The 23,605-nt window shown below is 55.7% G+C and overlaps 1 protein-coding gene across 1 annotated transcript in view; it reads left to right on the top strand.

Moving 5' to 3' along the window:
• Positions 1–23,605, top strand: part of BMP7 (bone morphogenetic protein 7) — a 76,795-nt gene that overhangs the window by 50,880 nt on the left and 2,310 nt on the right. The window contains exons 3-6 of the mRNA XM_045528465.1: positions 1,692–1,840; positions 14,863–15,060; positions 21,150–21,226; positions 22,652–22,762. Of these exons, the coding sequence (XP_045384421.1) occupies positions 1,692–1,840; positions 14,863–15,060; positions 21,150–21,226; positions 22,652–22,762 (535 nt within the window). The remainder of the gene's footprint in view (positions 1–1,691; positions 1,841–14,862; positions 15,061–21,149; positions 21,227–22,651; positions 22,763–23,605) is intronic.

Raw genomic sequence — 23,605 nt, 5'->3', positions numbered from 1 at the left:
GTTTCAACATGAGTTTTGGGAGGGGCGCAAACATTCAAACCTTAGCAATACTATCATTAAGCATTTTCTGAACCGGGTTCTGGGAGTCGTTGAGCATTACCTAAAACTTGGGATTTCTGGGAGTTTGGGATGGGGCTACCCCTGCCTCCCCGTTGTGGTCTTGGTGATGCCATCTGTCACTGTGAAGTGCCCGCACTCACATGGCCAGGAGCCCGCCCAGACTGGGCCAACTAGATTCTCTGGCCCCAGACTTTGGATGGGGAGAAGCCAAGAGGGAAAGAGCTCAGATCGTTTCTCCTGTGATTGGCCTGAAGAGACAGCCCTGCCCTGCGTGCCCGCCTTTCTTTCTGAGCCCGGTTCTCCTTCCCTGTGTGGGCTTCTCTGAGTGACCTGTTAATCCCAACACATTTCACAATAAATTGGAGAAACTGGCTAATGTCACAGATTTATTTCCCGCGTGTCTGCTCTGAGCCTCGTACCTATCGACGTGTCCGACTAATGCTGATGTATCGTGGCCTGCGGCAGAACTGCAGTTCGCCAGACCTCACAGACTTAGGTCCCCAGGCCAGACAGGAAAGATAAATGGGGGTGGCTGTGTCAGTAGTTGGGAGAGTCAGGGACTGGGCCAACTGGAGACATGTGCCTCATCTACAGGGGCATCGGTTGCTCAGCTCCTGCTAATGGCTCAGCGGGTCATTCTCGGGAAAATTACGTAACTGTGGGTGTGATAAAGACTGTCAGTGGCCTGGGGAAGGGGCCAGTGTGGTATCGGTCATTGTAATAGACTGCACCTGGCACAGTGTGGGTGTTTAGATATTTTAAGGGACTATTGAAGGACTCAAAAGTATTGAAACTTTGAATCTTTATCATTAAAGGTGCACAAGAGATGCTATGAAGACCTCGTATACTAGAACTGCATCACCCAGGAATGTAAAAATTTATCCACACACTCATCTACCCACCCACTCCCAACCATCCATCTTCCATCCCTTACAAGGTTAATTCTGATTTTTACCCATTTTGCTACTTCAAAAAGTGAGGAGAAGAGAATGAAAGGATCTCCTTATTAACATCAGTCTGGGAATTCACCTGCTAACGCTTGGTAGGCAAGAAGTTGCATATCACGGAAACGAAGAGTGGCCGCCTGGGAGCTCAGTTACCTGGGCTCAAATCCCAGCTTGGCAACTTCCCGGCTGAATGACCTTGGGCAAGTCGTGTCTTTACCATATATTGAATGGAGGTCATATTCCCATGATTTAGGGTTGTGGGAATTGAATGAGGTAGTATGTGTAGAGCTGTTGGGACAGTGTCTGGTACGTGGTGAATAATAGAATCGATGTCAATTTCTGCTCCCCGAGACTCTTCCAGCAGCAGGGAGGCTGTATTATTTCTGCACTCCTCTGCTCCCTCCCACTGGGACACCCCCTAGCAATTTGTAGGGTGAGATTGCCTCGTAGCAGCTCCCCGTTCTCTGTGCATATCATTATGCCTCCGCTACCCTCCCTTTCCTCACCACAGCTACTGAGGGGTCTTTGTGCCTGGATCTTGGTCTGGTGAACCCACTTCCGGGGGACCGGTGGACTCCACCTCCCCCACTCCACGAGACTGTCTCCTCCATCAGTGGCTGTCGGGGTGGCTGAGCCTTGACCTGTCTAACCGGGAGCCCGTGTCTCTCCCCTCCTCTCTCGCAGGGAGTCGGACCTCTTCCTGCTGGACAGCCGCACCCTCTGGGCCTCGGAGGAGGGCTGGCTGGTCTTCGACATCACAGCCACAAGCAACCACTGGGTGGTCAACCCGCGGCACAACCTGGGCCTGCAGCTCTCGGTGGAGACTCTGGATGGTGAGTCCCCTGGCCACACTACCACCGTTCTGCTGCAGCCTGTGCCTCAGGAGGATCTCAGAAGGGCTCATGCTTTTTTCTGCCAAAAGCAGGCTTCCCCGTGCCCACCCAGCCAGTACTCAATGTTCAGCCTTTTGATCCAAACCAAAAAGAGCCCCTTCCCCCCTTTGCATGAGATGATTATATGGTTGGCCACAGTTGGATTGAGTCTTGTTGTTCAAAGCGTGGTCCCACATCAGCAGGGTAGCATCCCTCTTACTAGAAATGCAGAATCTTGGGCCCACCCCAGACCTACTGCATCAGAACCTGTACTTTCACTGGAGCCCCAGGGTGACAGCTCGGGACACAGGACATTCTGGACCATTCTGTGCCATGTAGGATGTTTAGCAGCATCCCTGGTCTTGACCCACTAGACACTAGTAGCATCTCTCACTTGCAACACCCCAAAATGTCTCCAGCCATTCCCAGATGTCCCCTGTGGAGCAAAATTGCCCCTGGTGGAAGGCATTAGTCCTTTCCACATTAGAACCTGAGTACGGTTCTGAGTCCCAGATTCCTGGAGAGGCCATTGCCAGCCTGCCCTCCTCCCTTCCCCACCACCGACCTGCCGACTTTGAGAGGGTCAGAAGGAAGGCGAATGGGGACCTGGGGCTAGGCCGGGAGGTTCTAATTCCTCCCCCTGACTAAGTGTGTTTCTAATTAAAAGTGGGGGTGGTTTCAGGTATGTAGCTTCTTCACACCAGTTTTAAGAAAGAAAACTTTCCCATTGATTTTTCAATAGGTAATACAAGCCCCTGGCTCCACAGTCAGTGGGAACGTGTGTAACAGCAAATGGCTTCCCCCGACTTCCTTCTCCCAGCTGCTGAGTTCCACTTCCCAGGGGCCGCTGCTGTTCCCACCGCTGAGTATCTTTTCAGAGATGCTCTCTGGGTGTTTCAGCAATTATGTATAGAATCTGCTTTTCTCTTCTTTTTTCCTCCCACAAATGGTGGCCTGGTACATACAGTATTCTCTACCTGGCAGCTCATCTTGCAGATTGGTCCTGTCAGCCACTGAAGAGCTTCCTTGTTCTCTTTAAGGCAGATGTGTTTTGTGTCCACGCAGCGCTGCCGCTCACATGCTGTGTGACTTTGGACAACTTTCCTAACCTGTCAGGGCCTTGGCTTCCTCATCTCCAATGTGCAGGAGATAAGAGGGCCTGAGCCATTGGGTTGCGCTGAGACTTAATGAGTTAATATGGGAAGAGTTTTTAAAATAGTGCCATGATGTGTGTAGGAATACCCTGGGCACCTTGGTGAAATGGGGTTCTGATGGTCTAGGGCAGAGGGGACCCCGTGTTTCCAGGCTGCCCCCCTGGTTCCTGCACTGTACTTTGAGTAGTGAGGGCTTAGAACACATGCCCTGAATCAGAGCTGTTACCGTTATTATTATTCCTGCCAAAGTTGACTTATCCAGCCCCCCTGGGATGTGCATCTAGGTGCATTCCAGTCTTTTTCTGTCACAGGTAGGGCTGCCGTGGAGCACCTCAGTGCACAGGTCATTTCTCAGTTGAGCGCGTGTAGCTCTAGGATAAATGCCTGAAAGTGGTACTGTCCATTCGTGGTCTCGATAGATGCTGTCCATCTGTCGTCTTCAGAGGCCGTTCCATTGGCATCCCCACCTGCAGCACATGAGGTGCCTGTGTCCCCTACTTGCCAGTTCAAGTCTCAGAGGCGTCAATCTTTGCTAGATAGATCCATAGGCGACGGATGTATCTTGCAGTTGGACTTTGCTTTCCTCTTACTCTGTGAGCTGGAGCATTTTTTCACACGTACCATTTGCAGTCTCTTCGCCGCACGCTGTTTCCGTCCTTCGCCCGCCATTCTGATAGGTGATCAGTCTTCACAGTTTTGGCTCTTGGCGGTTTGAGCAGCAGACATTTTCCCAGTTGTAAGTTTTCTTTTTACTTTGCTCAGGTTGGATTTTTGCCAAGTGATTCAGACACTAGCTGAATTGAATCACCTTTTCCTGTGTTGTTCTTGGGCTTGGCCTCTTTTCCTCCCTATCAGAGGTCACTGCTTTGGTCTGGAGCTTGGGGGAACCTGGCCAGGGTCATGGGGGCGAATTACTCAAAGTCTGATGTGGGTGCCCCTTGGTCCTCCTCCTCTGGCTCAGGTGCCCGGCAGCAGGCGCTGCAGCTCCCCACCGCTCTGCACCAGGGGTGCAAACTACACCTGCCGACCAGACCCAGCCTGTGGCCTGGTTTTTTTTTGTGGTTTGTGAACTAAGAACAGTTTTCACATTTTTAAATGACTGAGAAAAATCAAAGAAGGCTAATATTCGTGACACATAAAATTGTATGAAATCTACATTTTGGTGTCCATAAATAACATTTTACAAGCACACGGCCACACTCATTTGTTGATGTATTGTCTAGGGCTGCTTTTGTGCTTTAGCAGCAAAGTTGAGTCATTGTGACAGAGACCCTATGGCCTGCCATGCTGAAAATATTTGTCATTTTCAGAAATATTATTTACAATAATAGTTGGTGACGCCTGCTCCATACAAGCATTTCTCAAACTGTGGTTCCCTGAAGTGTCAACAGGTGCCCCAGGGAAAAGGGAAGAGTTTCATGGTCACTTGCAGGTGAGGAATGCTAGGCTGAGTAAACGGAACAGGTTTCTCTGCAGGACTTATCAGAGCATTTACTTTGCCAATGTCCATTGTGAGTCTCTGGAGAGGGAATACTGCCTAGAGGGATTCCAAACTTACCTCACAATAGAATCATTCAACTCTGGTTTTTCCTTAAAAGCCCGTATGGAACATACTGGGGATAAGATAAAAATAAAGTAATGTAGCTAAGGTGGACTTAATTCCCCTCTCAGAGTAACCATTTCCCTAGACTTGTGGGTGTTGGCCAGACCTTCTTCCTGGACCCCGCTAGGTCCGGAGCTTCTCTGTCCTGCTGGCCCAGGTCTGACACCAACCTAGTGTCAGTTCTGCCTCATCCTCCTCCCCCAAAGTCAGAATCTTTTTGTCCCTTTTGCCTCCAGCTTCCCTCCCCGCTCCCCCCGGCTGTGGACAAGGCTCAGCACTGATTGAGGTGGCAGAGCCTCGTGGTCAGAGCTTGGGCTCTGGAGGAGTCAGTCTCCCCAGGTTCGAATCCCAGCCGTGCTGTCTCTCGCCATGTGACCCAGGGTGAGTCACCTAATGTCTCTCATCTGGAAAATGGGGTTAATAATAGTTTCCACCTCCGAGGGTTGGTGGGAGGGATTAGATGAGCTCATGCAAGTGAAGAGCTTAGTTGCTCAGCGTGTGGCAGCTTTGTGCCATAGCCTCTTGTAATTGTCACCATTACCCAGCGAGGTGGGTGCTGTCCTTAACATCCCATGGTACAGTGAGGAAACTGGGGCTCCACATTCTGGCATCCCACCTGGAAACCCCTGTCCATCCGTGTAGCCTCGTGGCTGCAGCAATACTGTCTAGAGTCAGGGCAAGGATTAGACGCTGTGCCCCTGATTCTGTAGGACCCTGTCCTCCCTCCCGGCAGGGCACTGGGGACGGGGCCTAGGAGCCACCGCCCGGGGACTTGGCCTGTCCAGGTGCCATGCACGCCCGGGCAGCGAGCTCGGTGTGGCTGCCGGGTCAGGGAGGACCACCCACTCTGACCGCCAGGGAGGGGCAGAACGTGCAGTGCCAGTTGGCTGGGTGAATTTTTGGAACTTTTGGGGATGAGCTGAGAAACAAGTGAGTCCAGCGTTTCTGAGACTCAGCTCATGCCTACGAACATTCTTTGTTTTTCCTACTGTGGCGGTTCTCAAGCCCAGTGGGCGTCAGGGTGCCCGGGAGGCACACTGAGCAAGCAGATTCCCGGGCTCCGTCCCACACCCACTCACGGCAAATCCCTGCGGATAGGCCCAGGAATAGGCCCCTTTTTTCATAAGCCTTTTGGGTAACTTGGGGCCTGGCCCAGTGACAACACTGTGCCAAAGTCCTGCCAGGTCCTCAGCGTGCCCTGCTTATCAGATGGGCCCGCTGGCAGGCTCCACTCAGGGCCCGGGTCTCAACCTTTCTGCCAGGAGCCTGCACGGATCAAGACAGGGACAACTGGTGGAGCTCACGTGAGGCAGGGCCACTCATCCTTGCACGGACACTAGGCAGTCACACCGTTCGTGGGTGGAGAGGGGCTCCCTGGCGGCCGGAGTACGAGGCTGGTCTGGTCGCCTCGCAGGGGCCTCGGTTTCCTCACCAAACGATGGCACGCTGATGACGGTAAGCGCTAGCTGGCGTCCCCTCGAGTGAGGCAGGTGTGCAGACCTCTCAGAAGCCTGATGTTTGGCCCCAGGCGAGCCCCTGTTGCCGGCGTTCTCTTCGTCCTCAACTCCAGAGCCCCGATGGGCACTCGCCTCCCTTCCCTCTGACCACCCAGTGAGCGCGTCTGCTCCCTCTGCCTCCCAGCTGGCCCTCCTGTTAGTCACCGGGAGCAGCGCAGCTGGGGCTCTGCCCGGGGCCACGCGGAGGGGAGGGGAGCAAAGCCCGTGGGGGGCACCTGCAGCTCCTCAGGACGGACCACCTGGGGAGCACAGCCCCCTCCCCCAGGGAGCGGCTGCGCTGAGTCTGCTCCTCCCTCCCTTAGGACAGAAGAGAGCAGCGGCAGCCCCTCCCTGCTCGGCCCCCAGGCTGTGCTTCCCACCCCCGGGCCAGGCGTGTCCTGCACCCACACTGGTGCTGGGGACCCAGGGCCAGTGCGGGACTCGAGGAAAGGCACCTTTGAGCAGAGGGAATCTTGCTGCGCAGCTTCCGGAAGCAGGACGGGCCAGGCCCCTGCAGCACACCATGGCCCTGGCGAAAGCACAGCTCCTTGGGTCACCCTTGTGTGGTCCCAGCAGCCTGTCCAACCTCTCGGGGCCTTGCTCCTTTGTTTCTCAGGGGCATAATAACTTCACCAATTCTGTAGGCAGTTGGGAGGAAGAAGAAAGTTGACTTCACAGAAAATGCTGAGCCCAGGCCCAGCACCCTGTCTATGCCCAGGAGTGTTGATGATGTCATTGCTGATTGATTTGGTGCTCACAGTAACCCTGCCCGGTGGCACACTTGGTATCACCAGCATTTTACAGACGATTAAACCAGGGCCGAGAAGTTGAGGAACTCGACTGAACGTCTCCTGGCTCCAGGGGCAGAGCTGGCCTTCGACCTAGGACGCTGGCCCGGCCCTCTCGCTCTTTCCTGGGAAATCTGCCACGGAGTGTGGCCCCCAGGCTCCAGACTCGGGTGGGCCTGGAGGGGACAGTGTGTTGATAGTATGCGCCTGTGGGGGGCCCGGCTGGGAGGCCCCTGCAGGTCTCGCTGACTGCTCCCCTGGGAAGGAAAGTGTCAAAGAAGCCCGAAGCCCGCGGCTTCCTGCAGGACTGACTGAAGAAGCCCCTTCCAGGCTGCATTTGACTCTCACGGGCTCCTCCCAATATTAAAAAAATATTAAAAAGTATGTTTTACAACCGTGTTGGTATCAAGATGAATATGATCCTGGCTGAATTAAAAATTAAACAATTCTTCCATACCAAAGGTTCATGTCTTGTCTTCTGATTTTAAGAGACATGAAAACATTTCCATGGGCTTCTACAAAGTACCGTTGACCCTGAGTGATGACCTCCAGCACCCAGCATCTGGTTGTTAGACCAGCATCCCACAGCCAGCAGCCTCTTCATCCAGGTGGGAGAACATGTATTCACTCAACAAACATTTGTGTGCCCCAGCGATGTGCCGGGGACTGTCCTAGCACTGGGGGCACAGCCGGAACAAGACAAGGGACAAGAGCTCTCGTGTTGCACATTCTCACAGGAGGAGGCAGACGGTGCACAGGGGGCCGTACGTGGAAGGTCGGGGGTGGAGGGCTGCGAGGATAAGTTTAGGTGCCGAGAGGGCTCGGAGGGCTTCCTGCTGCCCTGCAAATCAGTGCACCTGTTTTCCTGGTGCCGCCTTCCACCTCCAAAGCCTGTTGCAGGGAGGCGAAGATTGCTTTGGGCTGGAGAGATGCTCGTCCTTGCAGACATGGAAGCGCCTGGTCATTTTTCCCAAGAGAGGACTCCAGCATCTTGTCCTGGTTCACAGAAGAAATCACAGGAGGGCCATGCCAATCAGCCTTGCCTCTCTGATCCAAGAAGACGATCTGGTGGCCTCATCTGCCCCGCCTCCCACTTCCTCAGTGGGGACCCATTTCTCCAGCTCCTGCGGGCACTTGCTCTACATCTCCTGAGCTTCAAGGCTACAGGGCACCTTCTCCCATCTCTGCCTCCTGAGCTGGGGCCCAGAAATGCGCATTTTGGATGTCCATGTGCACGGAGAGCCCCAAGCCTCGAGCGCCTCTCCTCTGGCACATGAGAGCACGTGTCCTGCTTCTTAATCGCCCCAGACTGAGTGCAATGGGATTGCAGGGCACTTAAAGGATTGAAGGGCATGTGCCAGCCAAGAGTGACGCTCAGCCGTGGCCGCTGGGGAGGGGCAGGGAGGTGAGCCACTCGCCCGCGGCAGCTGTGGAAACCAAGCCCAGAAAGCCAAGGCTGCAGAGGGATCCCGCCCACGGCGCAGCTGGCTTCAAGGTGCCTTTGCTGCTCGCAGTTGCTTCACATCCTGTTTGTCCAAAGCCTGGCGGGGGAGAGGACAGAAGGGGCCCGATGACCCGGCGGCCGGGCTTGGTCCTTCCCGGGCTGGGCGGGCAGAGGTGGTGGGGACAGAATTGGGGTACTTGGGACCAGGCAGGTGTCACAGGTGTTAATTAACTATGTTCTCACTTGTCACTTGGGCCTTGGTCCATCCAGAAAAGTGGCTGGAATTAATGTTTTCCACAATTAATGAGGAACATTCTTATGCTGTGGGCTTCGGAGGGGCAGCCAATGGCCCTGGGCCTGGAAACAAAGAAGCCACAGGAAAACCGAGATGCCGCCCTCTCTGTGGGCGGGTTGTATCCCTGCCTCTCCCGACGGCCCCGTTTGTGCCCCCTGCCCGCCCTCGGGGCCAGGCCTGCTGACTCTCCCCGTGGTGCACAATGTGCTGGCTGCCCCGTCTTCACCTTCCCTGAGTCCCCAGTCCGCCTGCCTCAGCTCTGGCCCCCCCATGCCTCAGTGAATCCTTCCTACCTTCGCAGACCTGGTTGGTCCCCCCACGCACTCCTGGGCATCCTTTCTGAATTTTGGGGGTCCTTTACCCCCGACATCTGCCTGGATGGTGCAGTGGTTGAGCCCTCAGGGTCAAGTCAGCCGGGCCAGGGTGCGGACCCCGGCTCTGCCCTCCTAGCAGTGGGTCCCAGGCAGATGCCTTGGCACCTGGCCTCGCTTTCCTCGTCTGTGAACTTGGCTCACAATCCTGCCTTGGGGGGTCACAGCGAGGAGCAGTGCGTGGAACACACTTAGCACAGTGCCTGGCACAGAGCTGGCGCTTAGCGAATGGAGGTTTTTCATTTTCGTTGAGAACCAGCAATGATGGAACCAGCGTGTGGAGGAAACTTACGGCGGCAAATCCTAGACCACAGTGGTGTCTCATCTCATGCGGACGCTTACAGTTTCCTTACGAGTCTGGAAGTGAGTGGGTCCAGGTTTGATTAGAGTAGAGGTCAGCACAGGTTTTCTGTGAAGTACCAGACAGTGGATATTTTAGGCTTTGAGGGTCAGGCATTCATTTCTGCCTGCCATTTAGCTTGAAAACAGCCACAGGCCACGTGTGTATGACTGTGCATTGGCTGTGTTCCAATAAAACTTTATTTGTAAGCACAAGCAGTGGGCTGGATAGAGCCTGCGGGCTGTGGTTTGCTGGCCCCTGGCTACAGTATGAGCAGTAGTCAAGGTTTTTTCCTGCTGGCCCCGTCATCCTGAGTGTGTTGGCATTTTGTCCTGAGGCTCATCACATCACAGCGAGGGAGATGGCTTTCTCCATGTCCCCAAGCAGGGGAGAGGGTGCAGTGGGCAGGATGAAGGAAATTCATCTCTTCACAGGCCTGCCTTTTTAGGGAGGAAGACTTCTGTGAAGCCTGCAGCACCCATCCCCAGAGGGAGCTGCAGGTGAGGAAGGGTCTGGTTTGCAGCCCCCACGGGTGGAGCAAGGCAAGGAATGAGGGGCTGGGCACGGCTTTGCAGTGGGCTCTGCACCCGGGTGCTCTGCCTCCCTCACCCCCGCGAGGATCGGACCTTCTCCACTCTGCTCTGGGCCATCGGAGCAGGGGCCTGGTCAGGCAGCTTCGCTGGCCTCATTGGATAGTAGGTGTGACGATTCATGAGCAGATGACACCTACAGCGTGCAAAGGGCTGAGGGAAACAGGCAACGTGAGGACTTAACATCTTCTTTGCACTGGAAAATTGCAAAGGTGGGTCCACACAGAACCCTGTACGTGGATGTTTTCTGTTGTGTTCGTGATCACCCAGGCGAGAAGCAACCGGGTGAGAGGATAAACAAACCATGGTCCTTACATACAACCGAGAGGAATGAACTACTGAAACACGCAAGGACACGGATGAATCTCAGAGACATTCTGCAGATTGGAATAAGCAGATGCAAAAGACTAAGAATCCATTTTATAAAATGTCTAAAAAGTGCAGAGTTACTGGGATGTGGACAGGTTAGTATTTGCCAGAGACTGGGGGTGGGATGGAGCGTGTACAAAGCCTACTTTCTCCACTTGGCACTGTGGACATATTGAACTGGGTAACTCTCAGTCGTGGGGTCGTCCTGTGTGTTGTGGGATGTTTAGCAGCTTCCCTGGCCTATAATCACTCAATACCATAGCAGCTGCCCAGCTGTGACAGCCAAAGATATCTGCAGACATTGTGACATGTCCCCTGGGGAGTGGCATCGGCCCTGGCTGAGAAGTGCTGAGATAAAAGGCAGCTCAGGGGAGTTCTCTGCGGGGCTGGAACTGTTTTGTGCCCTGATTGGAATGGCAGGTACACAGACCTATCCATGTGCTGACACTGACAAATTTGCAAACCAAAAAAGGCTCAGTTTTACTGTATGGGAACTTAAAAACTAGCACCTTAGAAAGCAACAGAACGAAAACAAAACACCTCCCAGGGAGGCAAGCCATGAGTCCAGTGAAGCCTTTGGCCCTGGGCTGCTCCACCTGCCCGGCAGGTGGGCCAGATGCCTCCTCCTCTGGATCCCTGCAGCCTGCAGAGGGCTCACTTATAATTTGTCTTTGGGAAAATCTTTCTGTCCCACCTTTAAGGAGAATCTGTTGGTGGGTAAAACACAAAGTGCCCAGTTAGATTGGAATTTCAGATGAACAACAAATAATTGACTAGTTTAAGTGTGTCCCACATACTGCAAACATGTCCATCTATCGGAAGCTCAAATTCTGGACCTTTCATACAAACGGGATCATTCGGCATGTGACTTTGCATGGCTTCTCTCGTGGAACATCCGCGCGGTGGCGTGTGGCAGCACTTCCTTCCTTTTTATGGCAAATGATACTCCGTTGCAGGGATTCCCCATATTTCTTTATCCGTTCATCAGTCGGTAGACGTTTGGGTCCTTTCCACTCTTGCTCTATTATAAATGCTGCTGCTGCAAACGCTCGTGTGCACCTATGTTTCGTGTACACCTGTGTTTTCATTTCTTGGGTACGTGCCAGGGGGTGGGATTGTTGAGTCATGTGACAACTGTTTGTTTAACTTCCGTGAGATATTGCCGGCCTATTTTCTGCATCCGTGTTTCTTGCTGAAGGAGAGAAATGTCCATTGTGGTGTATGTCAGCCATTAGGTTGACAACCTGAGTCTTTTCACAAACTTAGGGGCAGAAGGGAAGAATCTGAACCTGCCCTCAGAGCACCTGTTCCATGCCAGGCCCAGGATGGCTTGTGCCATGTTCCCTCTCCTCAAGTCTCTAAGAAAGGGGCAAGGACAACCCTAAATGCCAGCTGAGACCAAACCATCCAGGGGGTCATACATCTTGGTGGTTGGGATGGGAACGTGAGCTTCAGGACTGGTTTGATCCAGTGACTCGGTGGTGTCCTGAGAGACCCAGTCTGTCTGCTCTTCCTTCTACCAGGGCAGCCTCATTTGGAAACGTGGTCTCCTCCTAGTCACCATATGTTGGCCGTTTCTGGAGCTCCATCCATCTTTCCTCCCTCAATCCTGTCCAGAGATTGAGAGAGAGAGAGAAGGTTGCTCTGGAGCCAGAGTGGGATGCTTCTGCCAGGACACTTCTCCCTTCATTGCCTGACTTTGGTCATGTGCTAATCCCCGAACCAATCACTGTAGCTGGAGGATTAGTCGCCTTCTATTAAATCACAGGCCCCACCCCAAGGCCAGGGTGCAGGCTGCTTGAGGACAGCTGCCTAAATTGGGCTGGTTACCAAGAAAAGGGCGGATGGGTGACACTGGCAGTAGCATCCCCATTTTACAGATGAGGAAGTCGAGGCCTCAGTGTGCGACTTCACCTCCTGCCCCGCACAGGCTGGTCAGTGGCAGATGTGTGGGTTTGGACACTCTTGAGACCCTGCTCTCTCCCCTCCGTCCCGCCACGTCTCAGCTGAGGCTGTGGGTCCCTGGACGTGGCTGTCCCGACAGCCGCAGGAGCAGGCCAGATGCCCTTGCTCCAAGGGCAGAGCCTGTTTGCAGCACTTGGATTTAAGGTATCTGGAATAGCATCAGGTTTTCAGGCCAGGCATTTTTATTTTGCCCTAAAACCCTTCCAGGGGGGAAACACAATTCCTAGGGGCTCAGCTTTAATGGTTTCTTTTATAGAATCGTTCAAATTATAGATGGGTGAACTCGAGGAAACCCCGCTCAGGAATGCAGGAAGCCGAACGTTGAAAGGGGTGAAGGTAAAATAGTGGCGGATGGGGGAAATTTGTTCTTTTAAACATTAGTTGTTAAAAAAAACCAAAGCGAACCTCCTGGTGCCGCTCTGGTCTGGAGGCTGGGTTTCCTGACTTCTGGCCCGTCTGGGGGACTCCAGGGGAAGTTAATTCCAGATGTGGACGCATCCGGGACCTTCCAGAAGTCCTCGGCTTTGCTGGCCTCTGACCCCTCTCCCCTAATGTGGGGGCATCGAGCCTACAGTGACCCGGCGTCCTGACTCTTGAGCCGGCCAGATCTGGATTCACATTCTGCTTGGTTGCTCCCAAGCTGGGTGTCCTAGGCAGGTTATTCAGCCTCTCTGAGCTTGTTCTGCCGGGAGTAAGTAGGTTTTGTCTCCGTCTGACACTTTTCTCTTTGCTTTGGAATACTCACCGCCACGAGTGACCTCACTGTTGTCAGAGCCACCAGCTAGTCCACGCCTCAGACCCGCCAGCAGAGCACAGGACACAGAGGTCTCTCCCTCCACTTTCTGCCCTCGGTTTCTGGGACCCCATATCTTCTTGTTGCCCCTCTGCCTCCCGTCCAAACTTCTTCCAGATCCTTCCTTCTTGGCACTGCTGTGCCCCTGACCTCTTGGTGGAAGAGACGGCACCCGGGTGTGGTCTTCATGTCACTTGTCCAGCTGTGTCCTCTCCCCAGTGAGCACGTCCCATCTCCCAGCTTTAAGCCCCATCTCTGTGCCAGGGACGCCCAGGTGCCCGTTGCTAGCGCTTTCCGAGCACTCATGGTGTGCAGGGCCCTGCTCTGAGCTGCATCTGTGCATTCGGTGACAGAGGCAGGACTTGGACCCCAGGATGGCTGGCTTGGGCCCCACCTCTTCCCTCACCAGGCCAGAGCTCATCTCTTCCGACCCCTCGAGCCTGGGCTGGGATGGTCTGCAGCCCTGCCAGCAGCTCCTGCTCGCTGGGTGTCACGTGGGGATGTCAGACAGTATCTGCTAAACCAAACTGCGTTTCGTCTTCCACCCTCGACCCCTGCCTCGGTTTCCCTGTCTTGGTAAAGGGCCCTCCCTTCTCCCAGGGGCTTAGGCCAAGACCATCCGAGTCTTGTGAGATGACTCTCTTTTTCACACCTTTTGCAATTTTGGCAAATTCAATCGGGTTTTCTTTCAGAATGTATCTAGAATCTGCCATTTTCCTGGCTTGGACGTTGTATTCTGGTTACGTGAGGCATTGCCATTAGAGGAGGCTGGGCAGGGGGTACATGGGACCTTCCTGAACAGCTGCCTGTGAATCTCTAATTATTTCAAAACAAAACGTTAAAACCAAAATATGTTCTAAAGGTGGATTTAAAAAAACTAACCATCGAGGACCTGCCCATTTCTCACCAGCCTCAGCCCTGGCTGCCCTGGGTCCCGGCTCACCTGGCCTCTCCCCTGGACTGTTCCAGACCTCCACCTGTCACCCTACTTGCGGTTTGACCTCTGCAGTCCAGTCTCCAGCAGTGGCCTCAGGTGGTCTTCTAAAAACAACCAGATTCCCCCGCAGTGGTGCCCTCCTCCTTCGGAGAGTCATCGTGCCTGACCCAGGGCTGCTGTAGAGGAGTGTCACGAACTGGGTGGCTTAAACCGCAGGGCTGCAGGGCTTTATCCTCTCACAGCCCGGAGGCCAGAAGTCCAAAATCAAGGTGACACAGGGCTGTGCTCTTCCGAGCACTCCAGGGAAGGATCCTTCCTGCCTCTTCCAGCTTCAGGGCTCCCGGCAATCTTTGGCACTCACTGGCTTCTGTCTTCCTGAGGGCTGTTTGCAACTGTTCCTACCCTCCTTGGCACAGGGCAAGATTGTCCCTTACCCCTCGACGTTAGGTGGCCCACGTGACCTGCTTTGGCGGATGAAATGGGAGCGGCACTTGCAGGGTTCACTAGGCTGGGCCTGCAGACCTCAGCTCGGCACCCGGTCTTGCCTTGCTTCCTTTTTCTCCACTGACTTCCCACCGTGGGGTCCCCACGGCATGTGTCCCCGCCGCCTTCCCCACAGCAGGGAAGCCCAGCGAACAGGGAGTTTTCTTAGCTGTGTTCGCCGTTGTGTCCCAAGCCCCTAAAACCACGCCTGGCCTAGAGTAAGTGCCCATAGATGGCGGGTAACGGACGTGTGCATGAGTTGTGAGGCACCAGCGATGGGGTGTCCTTGCAGCCCCTCACTCGCCCCGCCTCTCTCGTAACCACTCTTCTGTGCCTTCGGCTGCCTCCTGTCCAGGGCAGAGCATCAACCCCAAGTTGGCGGGCCTCATCGGGCGGCACGGGCCCCAGAACAAGCAGCCCTTCATGGTGGCTTTCTTCAAGGCCACGGAGGTTCACTTCCGCAGCATCCGGTCCGCGGGGAGCAAGCAGCGCAGCCAGAATCGCTCCAAGACGCCCAAGAACCAGGAAGCCCTGAGGATGGCCAACGTGGCAGGTACGCCCGGGGCCTGGGGGGCAGCACGCAGACCCGGGGACCCAGCAGGGGCTCCGCTCGAAATCCGCAGATGGCTCTGGAGCAAATACTACAGCAGAAAGCAAATCCCCCAAATCCCTCCTACGCAGAGCTCACTGTCTTAATTCTGTAAAAGTAATAAATTAGTTTAGAAATGTAAGTAGTGACCAGGCGCAGTGGCTCACACCTATAATCCCAGCACTTTGGGAGCCCGAGGTGGGAGAATCGTTTGAGGCCAGGAGGTGGAGACCAGCCTGGGCAACATAATGAGACCCTGTCTCTACAAAAAATGAAAAAATTAGCCAGGCGTGGTGGCACATGCCAGTAAGTAGTCCCAGCTACTCGGGAGGCTGAGTAGCTGGGACTACTCAGTGAGCTATAATCATGCCACTGCACTGCAGCCTGGATGACAGGGGGAGACCTTGGCTCTAGAAAAAAAAAAGATGCAAGTAGCAAAATATAACAAGATGTCAATCCTGTAAATTTCTAAACAGACGAAACAATGGCTACACTTACAGCTTCATACGCATATATGAAGGAAAACTCTGAAAACTTGCGTGGGAAGATCTAAGGGGAGGAAGAAACAGGGAGGGGGAGAGTGTGCTCTAGTTTTGATTTTATTTCCTAAGATAAAAAATATTTTAAACTCATGGCAAATTTTAATACTTCTTAAATATAAGTGGTAGCTTTAAAAAACTATATTATTTGGGATGCTTTTAGGTTTGTTTGAAATGTTTCTTTGCTGTAAGTTAAAAAAATTAAAAATCAAGGTAACATTTTCCTTGCAAGCAACTCAAAGATTAATATAAGTGAAGCTAAGTCATCCAAAGGAGAGATTCAAGGGCTGGAACTCAATGGTCCTCTCTATAGAGCAGGCTTCACAGAGGGGTCTGTGACCCCCCAAATCAAAACCCAACTGGATGCCTTTGTTCATGTTTGGGAGTCTCCCCCATGCCGGGCTTTTGGGGGCTGGGGTTCCATAGTGAACGCCCGGACCCAGGCTGCCCTCAGGGAGCTAATTGGGGACAGGCGAGAGGTGGCTGTCACTCATGTCCAGGCTGGAGTAGGGGTGGTGGCCGGTGGGGTGCAGACCAGACTTCCCACCGGCAGTAAGCTGAGTACTCTGGGCTGGACTGAGTAGGTGCCCCGAGGCCAGGTGGTCTGGACAGGATGCTCCAGGCACTGGGGCCTGTCGGGGCAACGGCCTGGGCTGGATGGTTCCAGGCAGCTTTGGGGACAAGGAGGACCCTGTGGTGGCTGAGGTGGGGGAGCAGGGTCAGGCGTTCTCTTGGGAGCCACATCTTGGGTTTGAACTTCACCCCAAGCAAATGTGGAAGTCTTCGAGGAGTTTCAAGCTACGGTGTGGGGTGTAGGTGATAGCATCATTCTGGCCGCTCTGAGAAAGGTGAGAGCAGGGTGGGTCTTTTGCAAATCAGCCAGGCAGGAAGTGCTGGCAGATTCCGTCCCAGCAAAGACTCCTGTGCCTCGGAGTCAGGCAGTACCTCGGTAATGAGGGAGGAGGAACTAGCCCTTGAAGTCTTAAAATCGAACAGCTAATTTCCCCCATCAAGTCTCCACTTGCATAACCCCCAGGATGGGGCTCTCACTACCTCACATGGCAGCTATTCTGCTTTGCTTGGGATCTGCCTCCTTCCTGTCCATTTCCCCTCCCTGGCCCTGTTTTAAGTCCTTCTAAACTCTGCCTGGAAGTTTAATAAAAAAATACCAAGGCCTAGGCCCCACCCTAGTCTTAGTAAGCCAGAATCTCTGAGTGTGAGAGTGTGTGTGAGTGAGTGTGTTCTTGCCCATCTGAAATGCTCTGCCTGCACGTGATGGGCCGGGCACCCTGCCTGGGGCCACACAAGTTGAGTCCTCTCCTGCTCCGCAGCCCTCGGTGTGCTGGGGCGGGGGACACGTGCTCCAGCATGCCGCCCCACCACCCAGCTCTTTCCTGCAGGCCACCCCTCTGCCCCCGGGGCTGCCACTGCTCCTCAGATGGTGCGGTTTGGGGTTGAGAAACGGGGCCCCGCGCCTGCCTCCGCTTCCTCCTCCCACCCACGTTTGGACCCAGCTCCCTGGTAAGCAGCCACCTTCTCCAGATGACCCGCGGGGCGGGGGCCAGGTCTGAGCACCAGTCATGGCTTGCGGGCTGCTCAGGCAGGGGGTTGTGGTGGCCCTGAAGCCGCAGCCCTGGCACCTGGCACCATCTTCTGCATGCTTGCTTTCTGCCACTTGGGGCTGGTGGGACAGGAGTGGAGGGACAGGGGGCTGGGGGTCTCTCGTTTGCTTCCTTCCTTTGCTTTCCTGCTAATAAGAGGTCATGGTGATACCCAGGAGTTCCAGCCACTTTTTCCTGGGATGCCCATGACCCAGAGAGACCTAGAAGGGCAGTGCAGGTGTCTGGGGACCCTGATGGCAGGGCCAGTGCCCACCCCCACCCACATGCCACAACTGGCTTCATGGGCTATGTTCAGCTGTGGTCTGTTGGGCCAAATATCATTGCTTTGCTTTAAGACAGGGTTGGGGAAAGTGGCTCTCAGGCCACTCCTTGCCCCTCCTCTGCTCAGGGCAGACATGGCTAATCAATTGTGGCTCTTTCTTCTCACTGAGCCCACACATAGCTTCAGGATCCTCCTTTACTCAGGACACTAGCAGCACACTGTCCCTGGCCCATGCTGGCTGCTTCACCAGACATCCCTCCCTCCTACCTTCTGCCTCCCCATTGGGAAGCGGGAGAAGGTTCATGGGCGTTGCCGCAGCCATACTGCTGTCTTAGATTTCTGCTCGATGCCTGTGTGTTCCAGAGGGCGCACTGAGTCGTGGAGCTCCTCGGGCTCTTCTCTGATGGTTCCTTAACCTTGAGCTTTGCACGTTAAGGACAACCTGGCCCTGGGGACGACCCCACTGCCCTGCAGCTGTATCGAGCCTTGGGGCTTGTTCCAACAAAGTAAACCGTCCCACCCCCCACACGGCAGCTGGTGACCCAGGCGAGCTTCCTCCTTCCTTAATGGCTTTGGTGCCCGGCGCTAGTCTGGCTTCCTCAGTCACAGAGGGCACCCCCAGCATCCCCATGCAGGAATGCCCCCCTGGGGCCCCCCTGGCCAGCTCTCTGACTTCCTCACAAGAGCCCTCTGCTGGCACTGGCAGCACGCCCGCCCTGGCCGCTGCGTCGGCGTGGAGTTACGTGCGCGGGCCGGTCTGCCTGTCATCCGCTTCTCGCCCTCGAAGAGAAGTCCCTGAATGGCAGGGCTTTGTTCACTCATGCCGAGGCTCATCGAATGCCTGAAACGGTGTCTGCGCCCCAGTTGGCTCCCGCGCGATCTGGCTGAATGAATGAATGAATGAATGAACGAGTGTGCCAGGCATGCAGGCAGCAAGGGCAGGGCGTCCAGAGGCCACCCCCGGCCTCACTGCGGTCACTTTGCAGCTAGACCTGGGAGTCTCCTCGGTGCAGGATCCCTCGTATAAACACATAATTCTGTTGTAATCCAGTGTAATTTTCTCATCGGTTGGTACATCCTCAGAGATTGCTTTTCTGGACTAAGGTAATATAGACAGGTGGACAAATTGGGAATATTCAAAAAAGCTGATGAGAATAAAGGTAGCCTGTGATTCGGCCTCCCGGCAATGACCACATCCTCATGTCCGACCCGAGTGTTTCTGGAAAACCCTGCACGCTGTCCTGCCCTCCTGCCGCCTCCACCCAGCCTTCTTTCTCTTTCTCCCCCCTTCCCACCCCCACGCGTCCCCCATTTCATGTCAAGGTGGTTCTCCGCCCTGGGGGAGCTGCACAGTGGGGGTGTCCAGTCTGTGTGGTCACCGTGCCTGTGGGTCCGTGGGAGGTCGGCTTACCGCACCGCGCCCATCACACCGACTTTACAGGTGGGAACATCGAGGCCCAGGGAAGGGAATTCAGTGATGTCCTTGTCACACCATGTCCCATTAACCGAGAAGCTGTGCAGAAAGCATCTTGTGAACCAGGAGGAAGCCGAGAGCCAGCTGTGTTCGCTCCTCGCCACGCGCCTGACGGCGTGCCAGCGGGTGTTAGGGACGGTCCTGACGCTCAGACGGTTGAAGCAGGGGGTAAACGGGGTATGAGTGTCGTTTCGGGTTTCCCACGGGTGGGCCGCGAGCGCAGCGCCGCTGCACGGGCCTGAGCACTCAGGGCTGCCCACGCGGGGGGCGGGCTCGCTCCCCACTTTGCAGACCAGAGCCTGAGTCTAGGGGAGCCGGGGGTCCTCTCCAGAGCTGGGTGGTCCCCTTACCCGGTCCTGGCTCACTGGTCAGGCCCCACACAGAGACCTCCAGGGTCTACACCTGGGCTCACGCGGACCACCACTCCCCACGTTGGGAGGAAGCCTCCCTGGCCCGGCCAGTTGGGATGGGTTGGCTGCGAATAACAGAAACTCAAGTCAAAGGGGCTCCAACCCGTAGACGCACTGGCCGCAGAGCCGAGGCCAGGTGGGCGTGAGGCTTGGCTGACCCAGGAGCTCAGCAGTGTGGTCACGGCCCAGCCCCTCTGTCCCCGCCCCGCCATCCTCAGTGTTGTCCCATCTCGAGGCTGCGGCTGAACGTAGCCAGGGGCTTCACTGGATTTTGTTCCCAGGCACTGGGAGGAAAAGAGAGAACATCTTCCCATGGGTCTTTCTGGTCTTTCTTGGGAATGAGGAAACTTTTCCAGAAGCCCCTAAGTCCCATTGGCTTGAGTTTGGTCACCTGTCCTTACCTGAACCGATTCCTGACTCCAGCAACAGGACTGCTGAGTCTAGACCTGGGTTTCCAAACCCGTCCCTGGCAGGGCGTGCAGTTGCCATGAGGGTTCTGCACCAGAGTCACCAGGAGCCACCCCTGGCCCGTCTTAGTGAGGTGATGGGAGCAGGAGGCTCCCAGAAGTCCCAGCGCAGGTCAGGTGAGCAGGACCAGCCCCAGGTCATCTTCCGGGCCCTTCCTCTCCACTCCCCTCTCACCTCATCCACTGGTCTTCATTACCTCCTGGGACACTGGGGCCTTGAGGACATTAGGGGAGTGGACAGAAGCCACAGCGCTGACCCCCCTCTGTTCGTGTGCCTGTGTGTTCACTCTGCAAGGATGAGTGGGCACGAGGCTCTGGGGACCCAGTGGTGACTCCACAAGGCCTCTCTGAGGAAGTGAATCTCGCAGAGGAGCCAGACACAACAAAGGTGCTGGAAACAGCAGTGCAAAGGCCCTGAGGTGGGCATGGGCTGGACAGAACTAAGGCCGGCCTGGCTGGGCTTGGCAGTTGACTGTGCAGGAGTCAGAGCCACACAGGGTGCCACTCTGAGGGTGACAGGGAGCCCTGGAGGGTGCTGGGTGGAGGGAAGACAGGTCATGGGTAGGAAGAAAGCAGCCCCTGTAGCTGCAGAGTGGAGGGAAGACGTACAGTGTGTGGGTGTGAGACAGACAGACAGATTTCTCCAGTGTTTACAAGCGCTCAGTCCCTGACCCAAATGCTTACAAACTCACATACTTCTGGAAAACCCCAGTGCATAATTTTCTCTCTTCAAAGAAACCTCAGGAGTATGTTTTTCTGGAAGGTCAGTGGGATTTGACTTTCTGCCCTCTTGTGTCCTCCTGGCGGTGATGATGGGGGCTTTGTCCCAGGCCCTGTCTGTGCCCCTGGCCCCCGCGGGGCGGCCAGCCTCACAGGGCGAGGTTGTTCAGAAGCAGGTCCCTCCGAGCGGGGCTGGCACAGCCGGCGCTGTGGGACGTGGCTGGGCCTGGTCCCCTGCGGCATCCAGGCAGATGTCAGCACATCAACAACACATGCGTATGAAAGACACCAGTGTCTACAGAAGGATCCAGAAAGTGCTGTGGGCTAAGACTGTGAGAGCGGGACGGGGGCATTGGCACCCCCCTTCCTGGGGCCCTGTGCTGGGGGTGGAAGTGAAAGTTTTAAGACTGCAGGTCCTTGCACTGGCTTTTGTGCTGGCAGATTCGCCTTCGGCCGTCTGTGCGTGGTTGTTGCTCACGCCGCCGCCTTAGACTGAGGGATTTCACGTGTGTTTCTTTTTCCTCCCCGCTTCTGCTGCCTCCCTTCCTCATCGCCGCAGAGAACAGCAGCAGCGACCAGAGGCAGGCCTGCAAGAAGCACGAGCTGTACGTCAGCTTCCGCGACCTGGGCTGGCAGGTAAGGGCCGCCGGGTCCGTCCTGGGCACCGGGCACCGGGGCCTCCAGCGTGGCCCGGGGCAGCAGGAGTGTGCTCCGTACGTGCCCTGAGTGTTTCTCATCTCTGCCAGCTAAAGCTCCAGGTGGCAGTGGGACAGGAACTCAGGTTAAAGGTGGCTGAGACTCAAACTAGTACCAGGAACCCAACACTGTGGACTTGAGCGTGGTCCCTGTCTGGCTGCTTCTCCCACGTGGCCGCCGTGAGTTAGATCCCAGCTGCCTGGGGAGCCGTCTCCCCGTCCACCGTCTGTCCCCATTCCGATTCCCAGGGAGAGACTGATGGGCTCAGCGTGGGTCAGGTGCTTGTTCCTGAATCAGCCAGCTGTTTCGGGGTGGGTCCCTGTTTTAGGAACGAGAGCCGTTTGGATGAAGTGAGGCCAAGGGCAGACAGGGGACAAGTCCTGGGTGAGCAGCGAGGGTCGTGCGCTCCACAGAGCATCTGCTGTGAGCCCTGGAGTGGTTGTCACTCGGCAGTGACACTCTATGGCGTCTGGGCCCTGCTCTGGGCACTGGACATGCAGCACGAGCATCACAATGCGACTGCCCCACAGAGCCCACATATCCCTGGGCAGGGCATTGTCGTAAGGTCATCGGGGCAAGAGGTGGCATTTCCTGCCTGCTGGGAGCTTGTGGTCCAGTGGGAAGTCCAGGTTCTTCCCTGGGCGTCACATCCAGGTACATGCGGGGCCCTTGTGCCCACAGCCAGCTCAGAGCCCTCCTGGGAGCCTGTCCTCGGGTCCGACAGCCACCCCCACCTTCGAAGGGGTGCTAGGCAGGGCTGGCATTCGGTGCTGGAACAGAACCCAAACCCCAGGGACCTCTGCTGGAAGATTCCATGCACTTAAGAGTCACTGAGGAGTGTGTCAACTGCTCGAACGTCTCTGCCGGTGAGGCGGGCGTGGCTGGCACGCGGTGCCTTACTGAGCAGCAGGGGCTCGCCAGGCGCCGTGCCAGGCAGCCTGCACCACACTGAGCTCTTGCCCCACGCCACTGGGGGTTACTAGCCTCTCTGGCGGGTGGGAGCACTGAGGCATGGAGGGTTTGTTTAAGGCAAGCTGCCAACGCATTGCCACCTCGTGGGGCATAGCTGATGCCAGGGCCAGCCACTGGCACACCTGAGCCTCCCTGATGTGTCACCATCTGTCCAGGACATGCAGCCGTGGGTGTGTCCGTTCTGGGCTCGGCCCAGCGCCTGGTGTCTTTGCCTCCTTTTTCCCGCTGCCGCCCATTCCTCCCACCCCTGCTCATCCCCGCTGCTCAGGAGGGCACGGTGCGGGCCTTTGACCTTGGGACACGGCCTAGTAGGGTGGCATCTGGCCAGCGGCTCAGGCTTTGCCTGTGGTTGTGGGCGCTCCCGGGCCACTCCCCACTCTCCTCCTCCCGCAGGACTGGATCATCGCGCCTGAAGGCTACGCGGCCTACTACTGCGAGGGGGAGTGTGCCTTCCCTCTGAACTCCTACATGAACGCCACCAACCACGCCATCGTGCAGACGCTGGTGCGTGTCACGCCGTCGTGGGGTGTGGTCAACGAGGAGGGGGGTGCGGGCTGCGGGGGAACCAGATCCTCCAGGCCGGGGCCCGAGTAGATCTCTGCCCAAGGTCACATCATGACTTATGTGGGCCCCTTGCTCCATTAAAAAGAAAAATCAAGAATTATATTTTATGACTTCGTTGCTATAAATATAATCTTCCACTCCGAAGTTCATTTATTTCTTCTAGTTTTCAAAGTAATTGAAACAGTTTCATGGGCTCCTTTTTAGGAGTAGCGGGCGCTGGTTACTATACCTATCAAAGCACGGGGCCCTGGCCTGGCCTCTCCTGGGGCTGTTGTCCTGGGCTGTCGGGGTGAGTCAGAGAGTCATCTTCAGGCCTGCCCCCCACTGTGGCCCCAGCGCCAGCTGCTCCCCTGGGGCAGGGGGGCTTGCGAGCTTGTCCCATGGCCCTTGCAGAGCTCCCATCTGCCCCTCCTAGCCTTGAACTTCCTGGTTCAGTCATTCACAGGTGTTTATTGTGTTGACTGAGCATCTATGCTGGGAGCTGGGGACACTGCAGGGACAGCATAGATGTGTCCTTGGCCTCAGGGCTTCATTTCCCAGTGAATGAAACAATCAAGTAAACAGATGAGAAGTTCAGAGCAGGGGAGAGCGCTGAGAAGAGGCCAACAGGCTGGTGGGATGGAGAAGGGGGTGGGTGGGGGACCCATGGGGGCTACTTCAAGTTAAACTGTGGGGTCACGGGAGAGATTCGGTGTGAAAATGAGATTACTGTGCCCAGCACAGGGTGACACTCCCAGGTTAGGATTTGTACTCTATTACCAACAACGCCAGTGGTAAGAATTA

The sequence above is a fragment of the Lemur catta genome, chromosome 17 (genome assembly GCF_020740605.2).
Source record: "Lemur catta isolate mLemCat1 chromosome 17, mLemCat1.pri, whole genome shotgun sequence".
Taxonomy (NCBI): domain Eukaryota; kingdom Metazoa; phylum Chordata; class Mammalia; order Primates; family Lemuridae; genus Lemur; species Lemur catta.
This window is presented reverse-complemented; position numbering and strand designations above follow the sequence as displayed.